At 40.7% G+C, this 12,096-nt stretch overlaps 1 protein-coding gene across 4 annotated transcripts in view; it reads right to left on the reverse strand.

The window, feature by feature from the left end:
• SLC5A1 (solute carrier family 5 member 1) overlaps positions 1 to 12,096 on the reverse strand; it is a 153,420-nt gene that overhangs the window by 46,593 nt on the left and 94,731 nt on the right. For all 4 annotated transcript variants that reach the window (XM_077160433.1, XM_077160435.1, XM_077160434.1 and 1 more), the window contains one exon: positions 5,533 to 5,604. In XM_077160433.1, coding sequence (XP_077016548.1) covers positions 5,533 to 5,604 — 72 coding nt within the window. The remainder of the gene's footprint in view (positions 1 to 5,532; positions 5,605 to 12,096) is intronic.

A 12,096-nucleotide genomic window follows, 5' to 3' on the forward strand; every position in this document is an offset into this window, starting at 1 on the left:
GCTAGAGAGACCTGCCTTCCCAACAATCCATTTTGCCTGTGTTTGGATTCATCAACAACTGGGATCATCACCTGAGAAACCTAATGTAAATGCTCTATTTCTTCCCCACACTGGCCCCTCTCCATTCCTCAAATACCCCAACCTCTTCCTACTTCAGGGTCTTTATCCATTCTGTTCCTTCTGCTTGGATTGCTCAACCTCCAATCTTTACAGGGCTGGTGCTTTTCGATCTTGCAGGTCTTAGTCTAATGTCCAATCCTCAAGGAAAATCCAGATACATTTTTAATATGAATAATCCAAAAGTTTCATTTTAGCTGATAGTTTCAGCATTCTTCTGATTCCAACCAACTAGAAATATGGGTTATATTTCATTTTTCCCTTTTTCTGTCTGCAGAAATGCTAAAACTGTTAGAAAATGCTGGAAGTCAGCCAGAGGAGAAGGAAAAGCCAGGAGTTTAGGTACTAACTAGGTAACAGGAACTTGGCTACCCACCAGACAACTGATACCCAGAAGGACAGGAATACATTTGGTGGTGAGTATTTGTGCACTAATCAGAGAAGCTCCTCAGAGGAGACTAAGCCATGAAGAATGGGAGGGTACTGGCGTTACCAAAAAAAAAAAGAGAGAGAGAAATATGAATGAGGAAAGGATAGGGGAGGGGAAGAGAAAAGGAGAAAGAGGAGATGGAGGAGGAAGAAGAGAAAGAAAAGGAAGAGAAGAAGGAGGGGAAGAAAGAGAGAGGACAGGTTGTTCAAGAACTGGCTTGCTAAGCAAAAAGTTCTCACAAAGTAGGTGCATATCTGTAGAAACTGCCAGGTTTTGCAGACACTTTCCTCAAGCTAAGAAAAAAACAAATGTCCTGAGATAGTGAGGAAGCAAGGCCACATCAAGCTTTACTAAGAGGTCCAATGAGAGCTGGAATCAGACCTCAGATTAGGACCAGACTCACTTTCCAAATTTTACTATCAGACACCTAAAAACCTAAACGTTTCTCTGTGCATAGAAATGGAAATTTGGAGCACTTCCGGAAGCAGGCTGTGACTCTGGCCCACACCTTCTGAAGCTCCTGAGTCCTTACCCCTGCCTGCACTATGTGGCTGCCGCACTGAAGAGCAGGATGCAGAATGGGGTCTCATTTATTAACAACAAGGAAGCCCTGCATGGGGTCTGGGGACATGTTCCTTGTTTACCTCCCATTTCTTGAATTCAGAAAATATTTGTCAAGTGCCTACAAGGTGTAAGGCCCTGGGCGAAATGTTGTGAGAGCTTAAAAAAAAAAGATGAAGACAATTAAAGGTTCAGTCCTTATGGCAGGGCACTGGGATGAGAGTGAGGGCACAAATAGCTAGTGAAGGTATAAGGCATCAGAGCAGGAAGAGAGAGTCAGTGGGACTGGGGGGGGGTGGGATCAAAGAAAGCAAGAATCACTTCCACACAAAATTATGAGGGGCCAAATATTTGTCTTTCTTCCATCTTTCATCTTTCACGGGCTTGCTCCCTGGTGTGTATTTGCCTTTCCTGTTTCCAGTTGCCTGGTCTCATCTCTTCCTCTCTGATTCACGAGCCACCACCTATGTTTAGGCCTGTCGGGCTCTTTGAGGACTCCCTTTGGCTATTCTGGTGTCATCATGAGATGCTGAACTTTGATCTGTTCATCAAATTTTAGACAAAGATAAAATCAGACACATTTTTATTCAACCAAGTTTAAGAAGTTTAAGAAGCTGTCCTCTTTCTTCTGGGAAAATTTCCATCACAGTCTCTGGCCAGCCCTAATTGAAAAAAGTTCTTGGTTCCCAGATTAACCTTTAAAGTACACTTATCGACCTCATAAATTCCTATTTCAAAGGCAAGGAGAAAGAGACATGGACGACCAAAACAGTAAGTCCTATTTCTGCATTTATCTTGTGTGCACTTGGACAGCGCATTGAATTAATCATCATTCTTGTTATACTATCGCATCTGGATCACTGATGATAAATCACTGAGGATTTAATCAGATAAGTATCATGACAGTCCCCCAAAAGTTCCCCATTATTGTTATTCCCATTACTGAGCTAACAAATGTAAGGCACAGAAATGTTAAGCAACTTACCCAGGGTCATACAGCTAGTAAAGGGCAGAGGCTGGATTGTACACAAGCTGTCTGATTCTAGAGACCAAGCCTAAACAAAGGGTTGACTAACTATGGCTTGTGGGCCGTTAGCCTACCATCTGAGTTTTGCAAATAAAGTTCTACAGGACCACAGTTATGTCCATTTATTTATTTATGGTTGATGGCTGCTTTTCTGCACAAATAGCAGAGATGGATTGTTTTGACAGAGAACATATAGCCTGAAAAGCTGACATTATTTACTATCTAGATCTTTACAGCAAAACTATGCTGACCCTTACCCTAAACCATTATAATATACTCTTCTCTGTTGATAGGGTAATAATAAAAGAAGGAAGGAGCTATGGCTGTTGAGAGATACTCAAGCATTCCATTCTCAAAGCCCTCGCTAGTTACGGACTGACTAGCATGCTGCTATGGGTTGAACAGTGTCCTCAAAAAAGATATATTTAAGTCCTTACCCCTAGCATCTCAAAATGTGACTTTATTTGGAAATAGGGTCCAGGCGGATGAAATCAGTTAAATTAAGATGAAGTCATAACGGAATAAGGCAGGTCCTTAATCCATTAAGACTGTTTTTAATAATAAGAGGAGAAGAAACAGTCACAGAGGGAAAACGGACATGGAACCACATAGATAGAGACTGAAGTGCTGTCACTGCAAGCCAAGGAACACTACAGATTGCTGGCAAACCATCAGAAGTTAGGAAGAGGCAAGGAAGGACTCTTCCCTACAGGTTTCAAAGAGAACATTGTCCTGCAGACACCTTGATTTCAGACTTCTAGCCTCCAGAACTGTAAAACAATACATTACTGTTATTTTAAGCCAGCAGATAGGCAGCGCTTTGGTATGACCACTCGGGGGAAACTAATCTATACGCCCACATCTATTTCTCCTGTGATTATTTCTTCCTCTGTAGTATAGAGTCTTAGAAATTGAGTCCTGGAAGAACCTTTGAGAGCCTCACATTACAGAGGAGACTCTGAGTCTCGGAGAGGTTAGTAATTTTCCCAGTGTCACAAAATGGGGACAAGCCAAGTCCTTGTTAAGCAAACTGGGCTGTTCCTATTGCCTGCCTTTTGGAATGCTTACTTCAGAGGGGCTGTGGAAGGATTGATTTGGCACTGTTGTACCCCACCGCCCGCTTGGATCCTTCTCTGTCAATGAACCAGATGGGTGCAACCAAATCCTCCTTCAAAACGTGAGTCTTCCTTTGGGCTCTGTACCTGGGGCTCCACCTGTCTGAGTAATTTCTGCTGCCACCAGCCAAGGCTTGGGGACTTTCCCTTCGAACTTCCTGCTTTCTCCACAAATAATTGCAACACAGCACACAGACAGGTATATTTGTTAAAGGTGTCAAGTCGTGGTATCACAGAGAAAGGGAATACTGGGCCACCAACCAGCCCACAATTACATAAGTAAAGCTTCATGGTTTCGTGTTGCTTAGTCTCCCTGGCTCACATCGAGTGTAACTCAGGTTTCAGGGGGCCTTCCTGCCCGATTCCCTGTGAAAGCTGCCTTCGCTTGTAACCCAGGCTCCTGTCCTTACATCTGCTCTCCAACTGTTCCTCACTTCCATCTTCAGAACAAGATGCAAACTATTTCTCACTCTTGTCTCTCCCTCCCAGCCTCTCCCTCTTTCTCTGTCTCTTTACCTCATTAACATTTCAGGAATGAGTTATTTTCCCTCAGAGCTCCTTGATGTATGTTCACCTGTTAAAAGTCACAGCTATTCCCTTCAATGCCCCCTAAATTCCAGGAATGTTCAGAAAACAAGTCTCTACTCTGTCCAATCTCCCTTCAGAGTTCACAAACACTGATTTCCTTCTGCTTTTCTCATGGGCTGATTTCCCAAGCCCTCCCAGCCTCAGGTATATTAACTCAGGGTCCTCCCTACTTAAAATCCCCAAGAGCTTTCTTCCCCAAAATTCTCTGGCTGTTCACTCTCCCTGCTAAAAGTAGATGAAGGCAGCAAAGGGTGAGAGTTGGAGGGTGAGAGAGACGTCAGAACCTTCTCTTGCCTCTCTGATGCTGTCCTTTGGCCAACATGTTTGAGAATTGCTGTTCTAAGGACTTAAGGGCCAATGATGGGCTTGAACTAACCTTGGATTTGATAACAAAGGGAAATTTAAAAGTATGATTTTGATGCAGTTTATAATATTTTTGGCTTTGAATGGAAATTACTTGGATTTACATTTTCTTGCATGTTGTGCTTTCCTTTAACTCCTTTCAAATATGCATTGGAATAATGTCTTAAAATCATTTTAAATTTTAGAATAAAAAATCACTGTGCTTATTATTATTTTCCTCAATTAGCGGTTTTTAAGCTTTGTTAAGCCAGCAGAACCTTGTTCTCAAACAAAACTTTAGCAAATTCCTTGCATGTAAAACAAATTAAAGTCGGACTGCTCTGGGAGGCATGTCTGCAGAGCCCAAGAATTTTAGTGAACATAGTTTAAAAACCACTACTTCAGAATATAACAATAACTTCACTGAATTGAAGAAATACCACATAGCAGTAAAAAAGAAAAAACACTACTACTTCAACTATAGCATGCCACCGATAAGAAATGACCTAATTTTAGAGGTGTTAACAGGTGATCAATGTATGACTGGAATTGATGATTTGCAGTTATATAAATAAATATCTATATAAATCACATTAATTTATTTACACGGCCCACCTAAAAGTTAAATTTATGTGAAGCAACAGCAATAGCTTCACGTAAATAATAGCTTGCATTTATTGAGCATGATTAAGCGCTGCACACCAGGAACATGTGAAAAATGGGCATTGTTCTGGCACACCTGACTTGCCCACCATTTCTTAACATTTCCATTTGTTGAGCACTCACCAGGCACAGTGCTGAGTGCTATACAAGTGTTGTCTCATTTAATCCTTACAGAAACCCTCTAAAGCAGGTATTGTTCTTCTATTATATTGAAGTGGAAATTGAAACCGTAAAAAAGAATGACATTCTAATGCATGCCAAATACGGCTGAACCTTGAAGCCATGTTGAGTAAAATAAGCTAGACCAAAAAGACAAATATTATATGATCTTGCTTATATGAAATACCTAGAAGAAATAAAATTTCATAGAGACAAATAGTAGACTATAAGTAAGCAGGGGCCAGGGCTAGGGGGGCATAAAGAAGAAGGAAGTTATTGCTTAATGGATACAGAGTTTATGTTTGAGATGATGACGAAGTTAAGGTAATGCGAATTGGTGGTGCTAGCACAATATGATAAATGTGATTAATATTACTGAACTGTACGCTTGAAAGCAGTTTAAATGGGAAATGGTTAATTGTATATAGGTTACTGCAATAAAAAAGCTTTTTTACAAAGGAAAAGAATGAATCATCCAAAACCAAGGAGAAAGTGGCTTATCATAGTTAAGCAAATTTCAGGGAACTTACCGGCCACCACACCATACTTCGGCCTGCCAGGAAGAAGCCTCCAACTGTCCCACGATTAGTGGAAAACATAGCCTGCAGAGAAAAGGGTCAAAAATGTAATAGAAAACTAGAACAGCCAAAAGGACATACCTCCCCTTTATACTTGCACTTTCTTCTACACGCTACAGTTTTTGATATACCTGTTATATTCTTTATTCCCCTAGAGTCTCAGTGTACTCAGATGCAGGAGGCAGGAGCCTGCTGCATTCACAGATGAGGAAACAAGGCTCATCCTAGTCCAAACTCTGCAACTAGCTCCCAGGGTGGCTTCAAGAAACTCATTTTAGCTAGATGGATCTGTATCTGTATCTGTTAAGCAGGGAAAATTTAACTCGTTATGCCCTCCTTGTAATTATATTCAAGGTACCTAGTGAAATTTCATACTTTTAAGAAAAATAACCATATGGTATCTGAATTAGCTCTCAATAAAACTGTTACCAAAGAAAAATGCTGTAAAATTCTAAAGGTTTATACTAAATAATACACAAAAGACTAGACATTCAAACTCAATTCAAATCTTTCCAAGGATTTAGGTAGGCACTTATTGATAGTATTATTTTTCCAATGTATCATGACTGTTGAGGTAAATACAGAGGAAGGAGGTCGATTCCTTCTGATTGGAGTGTCAGGAAGGGCTTCACAGAGGGGCGTATTTCAGCAAATCTTGAAGAAAGGGTAGGATTTTATTAGAGGAAAAAAAAAAAAGGTAAAGGACATTTCAGACTGTGGAACAGTATGAGAAAGACCTGGAGGTGGAAACTGATGTGGGAGGGAGCAGGCAAGGGTGTTGCCTGGAGAACCTGGTATGAAAAGGATGGATAGGGAGAGTGGTGATAATTGAAGGCAGGCCACAAGGCCTCAGATGTCAGCCAGTGAACCATAGGTTTTATTCTGCAGGCAACTGGGGAGTCACTGAAGATTTATGAGAACAATGACATGTATTTTCAATAAGTGACGGCCAGCCCCTCTCACAGTTCCCTTAGAATGTTGCCTCTGAGGCGTTTAGCTTATTCTTGGTCCATCTTAGGCCCCGATGAGCCCTCCAGCACAAAATGGGGAGGATGTGTCCACACCTGGATCCTGGCCCTTGCCCCTTCCTTCTCTATATGCCAATGGACTTCCCTCAGGTGACACATGCTAATCTCCTTAAGATGTTAATGACCAATAACGATTTAACCTTGCCAGAGGTATTTGCATTTCCATAGGTGACCACTGAGGCTAAAGAGCACTACTGCTTCAAAAGAAATGAGCTCTGATGGTGACAGAAAGTGCATTGTTGGGTGCTCAGACTGCAAAAATGCATTGGATGTAGACCTTTAAGGAACAACACCATTCATGCATCCAAAACTCTGTGCTAGGTAGTAGAAGGCAAAGCATGGTCCTCCCTCCCACAGGGCACACTCTTCAGGCCTCCATAGTGGATTTTCGAGGGAATAGCAAGAATACCAACAGAACTAAGAAGCACAGAAGGTCCTTAGGTGCTTCTGATTGCCAGAGCCTAGGTCCTCTTTCTGTTCCAAAAGAGAACCTAGGCTCTGGCAATTGGCTAGGGAAAGGTCATTCAGACCATTCCAAAGTTCAAGAGGGTTGGTATTCCCCAGGCATGGTTGGAGGAACAGATAAAAAAGTGACTTTGGGGTCCAGACACAAGTATTCTCCAGCTATTTTCAGAGGAAAAGTTTAAAGGGTGAATGTAATAGCATACACTAGAGTGGGAAACTGGAATAATTCAAGGCGTTGGGGATGGATAAAAAGTGAGAAGAGGTGTATCTACACCAGGTTTTTCTCTCTGTCTGGAATGCCTGTCCTTTCTTCCCCAGAAGCCCAGGCCCTAATTACCCATCCTTCAAGGGCCACTTTTCCCAAGAAGCCTTGCCTGACATTCCTCCATGGAAGCTTCCCCTCTCCTACCATTTCCTCCCCTCCCCAAACAAAAGTAATCTTTCCTTCCTCTGAATAAGTAGAGAACTTCATGGGTTCCTCTTCTGTGGACCTTACAAATTGTTTTTCACTTTGTGTCACCATATTATAAATGTTAAATCCCCTGTATGATAAGATAAATCTTATCATAGTGCCTTGTGTAAATAGCATGCGTTCAATAAAAAGCTTAATGTGTTTCCCACTTCCCTCGTCTCCACTCTTCTCCCACATGCCATCCTTGACATCCCTTCTGGAAATAAGCAACACCCATTTGGAGTGGCATTCTGCAAAAAATCATAATGTCAGCAGCACTTAGTAGGTGCCTCCCAGAACACACATTGCAGCCCATGTACCCTGCTTTCTTCCTCCCTATTGATCACTCCCTACAATTAGAAAGGCAACGGGCTCTCTGAGTAAGGGATACTCAGGAAAGTTCCAAGATCCAGAACCCCACTTCATAAACTATGGCATTACATTTGTCTGCCTATACTACAACTAGAAGAGAATAAACTCACAACGGCAAACCACAGGGACCAAAGAAGTATAATTGCTGATCCGCAATGTTCTTTTTTTTCTCAGAGGAATAAAATTATCATTGAGCAAAAGGAAGGAATGTCAAAGCTCTGTTTAAATGAGGAATGCTTAAGAAATGCAAGGGTTGGACCTGGAGAAGAGAAAACTCAGGTGTGATCAATTGCCTTCTTTTTAACATCTTTTTATTGTAAAATATAACATATATACAAAGCAAAGAAATAAAAAAGCAATGATTTTCAAAACACACTTCAACAAGTAATTACAGAATAGATCCCAGAGTTTGTCACTGGCTACCATTCCACCATCTCAGATTTTTCCTTTTAGCTGCTCCGAAACATGAGGCTAGAAGAAATATTAATATAGTGATTCAGGAGTCATACTCGTTTATTAAATCCTATTTCTCTGTTATACCTTCTCCTTCTCCTTTGATCCTTTTCTCAATCTATAGGGATCTTTAGGCAATGCCCGTCCTGACTTTTTCATGTTGAGAAGGGGTGTTGACACTAAAGGATAGGGAGATGTAATGAATTGATAATCTTGGAGATGCTGGTCCCTGCAAGGTTGCAGGATTTATGTGACCTAGGAACCTCCCAGAATTTTAGGTTCCAGGAAAGCAAACTCAATACACGAAACCTTCACAGAGTCCCTAGATGTTCTTAAGAGTCAACAGGAGGGAAGTTGATTGAGATTTAGCAAACCATGGCAATTAACACTATAAAACTGAGTGCTTATCCCTCTAGAATAGTCTCTTGACTCCACTTGCTCCTTCTTGGCCACTTATTTTGTTACACTTCTTTTCCCCCTTTTGTTCCAGAAGGCATTGTTAATCCCACAGAGTCAGGGCCAGACTCCGTGGGAGCCACATCTCATGCCACCAGGGAGATTTTCGCTCCCTGAATGTCATGTCCCACAGTGGGAGGAAGGCAATGATTTTTCTTGCAGAATTGGGCATAGAGAGAGAGAGAGAGAGAGAGGCTGCATCTGAGCACCAAAGATGTTTCCTGGAAGCAACTCTTAGGCCTCATTATGGGTAGTCTCAGCTTCTCCCCTACAGAAATAAGTTTCATAAGGGTAAGCCTCAAAATCAAGGGCATAGCTTACGTTCTTGAGAGTCCCAAGTGGTTGAGGGGGTACCCAGAGTTTCCCAGATGGGAAAATTTAAGTTTCATTTTTTTTTTCCCTCATACCCTCAAGGTACTCTACCAATACATTTTAATTGCCAGTCTACCATAGTCTGAGACGTATCCTGGTATTACATTAAGCCATACAGAATTATAAGGCCTTGTTTCTGTTCTGGACTCCAGGAGTTTGGGTTGTTTAAATGAGCTATCCAGATAGGGTGATTTAGACTGTGTGTTACAGGAAGTTTAGGTTCTAGACATAATAAACCTCTCTGCCTTTGGTCTCATACAGTAGGAGATCTAGAATACGTACACTACCATCTTTTTTATTCTGATTTACCTTAGCCCCAGCCAGATTGGCTTTGATTTAGTCTCTAATTGAGGCCTGATCTCCTTTTTGGTTGCTTTAATGGCTATTATACGTGGCTAGGCCAACTTTCAGGGCTGAAGCACTTCATTTCTGGGTCCCAGGCATCACAGAGTTACTCAAAATCCCAGGGAAATACCAGCTGCTACACATATAGCTCAGCATCTCAGAATCCAGAAATACATTTACAACTTGAGACTAACTGTGGCTACTAGAAGGGCTTACAATCGAGGCTCTGATTTTCTTTTAAGTATTTTCTGAAAGAGACCTTGGCATATTTGTTCTTTTGTTCCTAGCTTATTTTGTACAACAGATTGTCCCCAAGGTTTATTCAGTTTGCTGCATGCCTCTCAAGGTGCTTCCTTTTTGTAGCTGCACCCTAGTTTCCATGATATAAATGTATTACAGTTCGCCATTCTACTTCTTAGTCACCAACTGTCTTTTAATATGTGAAGTGGGACAGACAATGCTTAGCATGGCCCACGGGAGCACAACCAGACATAATGGAAAAGTTCCATTAGGTCTGAGCTCAGTATGAGGAAGGGCCTCACTGTCAAAGCTGTCTAGAGACAAAAGCAGTTCCACTGGGGAGTTTCTGCTGGAAATATTCAAGTGGAAGGCAGCTGACAATTTTTCAAGGAGGTTTTGACAATATGGTTAAAGAAGGGACTTGGGCATAAATCGAGGAAGGTTTAAATTAATACACTTTAGGCCCTCGCTTCAGGAAAACATGTGAGGAAAGAAGGAATTCACACCACCACCAGGACACTATCATATCAAGGCAAGTGATGGCATAGGCCATGGAAAGTTTATTCCTAGAAAGTGTCACAGGTTGAATCATGTTCCCCAAAAAGATATATTGAAGTCCTAACCCCCAGTACCTGTGAATGTGGAAATTTGAAAATAAGTTAACTTCAGATAGAATTATGTAAATTAAAATGAAGTCATACTGGAGGAGAGTGGGCCTTTAATCCAATATGACTCATGTCCTTATAAAAAGGGGAGAAGAAACAGGGACAAACACAAAGATAGACGATGGTCATGTGACAATGAATGCAGAGATTGAGTTATGTCCAAACCAAGGAGCACCAAGCATTGCCAGGAACTGCCACAAACCAGGGAAGAAGGCATAGAACAAAATCTTTCCTATAGACTTCAGAGGGAGCATGGCTCTGTCAACACCTTGATTTCAGATTTCTAGCCCCCCAAAACTGTGAGACAAAAAATTTTTATTGTTTTATGCCATCCATTTTTTGTTGTTGTTGTTAGGGCAGCTCTAGGAAGCTACAAAAGAGGGGAAAAGTTGGAAATATCTTTGGAAGGTGGAAATATATTGGCTTTGCCAAAATAGAACCTGGGTTCTAGTTCCAGCGCTGCTACTAATTCATCTGAGTGATTTCTGGTCATCCTCTCTGATCTTTGTCTGTAAAATGGAAAGGTTAGTTTTCCTCAGGCACCATTCCAACCCAGGCATCAAAGATGCTGTGATTCAAATGACTGCATAAAGCAAGGGTCAAGTAAAGCTTTTCTGTAAAGGTCAGATTGCAAATACTTCATGCTTTATAGGATGCACAAATCTCTTATACCTTCTTGCTTTGTTTTGTTTTGTTTTTCTTACAATGCTTTAAAAGTATAAAATCTATTCTTAGCTTGTGAAGCATATGAAAACAGGCCCATTGGCCTGACTTGGCCTGTGAGCCATAATTTAACAATCCCTAGCATAAGAGGTTGCAAGGTAGCTTAATGAAATCTTCTAACAAGAATAATATCAGGAAATGTAGAGCTGTGTTCCAGTAGCCATGTTTCTTGATGATGATTGAACAATGTTATAGCTTTCACAATGTGACTCTGTAAATGTGAAAACCTTGTGTCTGATGCTCCTTTTATCTACCATATCAACAAAAGAGTAGAACATATGGAATAAAGATAAATAATAGGGGGAACAAATGTTAAAATAAATTTAGTTTGAAATGCTAGTGGTAAATGAAAGCGAGGGGTAAGGGGTATGGTATGTATAACTTAACTTTTTTTTCTCTATTATCGTTTTATTTCTTTTTTGTTGTCTTTTTATTTCTTTTTCTAAATTGATGCAAATGTTCTAAGAAATGATGAATATGCAACTATGTGATGATATTAAGAATTACTGATTATATATGTAGAATGGAATGATATCTTATTGTTTTGTTTGTTTGTTGTTAATTTTTTTAATTAATAAAAAAAAGAATAATATCAGGAATTCAGTTTAAAAGGATACAAAATCCCCTAAGAAACAAGTTAAGAGACAATGAAAGAAAAATGAAAATATACGCTGAATAAGTAACAAGCCCAGGCCCAAATACGATTAGATAAGGCAGAGGTGGAGAAGGATAAAGCAGAGCAAAATAATGTTGGATGAGATGGGGGATGGTGATAGAGTAGACATTAGCTATGGATGTCTTTTCAAAGTTGAGGAAGGGTAATGCGCCTGGACCACTCTGTCTACATAGCAAAAAGAGGAATGGAAACCGGAAGAAATCCAGCACAATAAATGATCAGAGTACGGAGGTACTAGCTAATGAGGGAAGATTAAACAAGGACAAATAA

This window comes from Tamandua tetradactyla, chromosome 5 (assembly GCF_023851605.1).
Source record: "Tamandua tetradactyla isolate mTamTet1 chromosome 5, mTamTet1.pri, whole genome shotgun sequence".
Taxonomy (NCBI): Eukaryota; Metazoa; Chordata; class Mammalia; order Pilosa; family Myrmecophagidae; genus Tamandua; species Tamandua tetradactyla.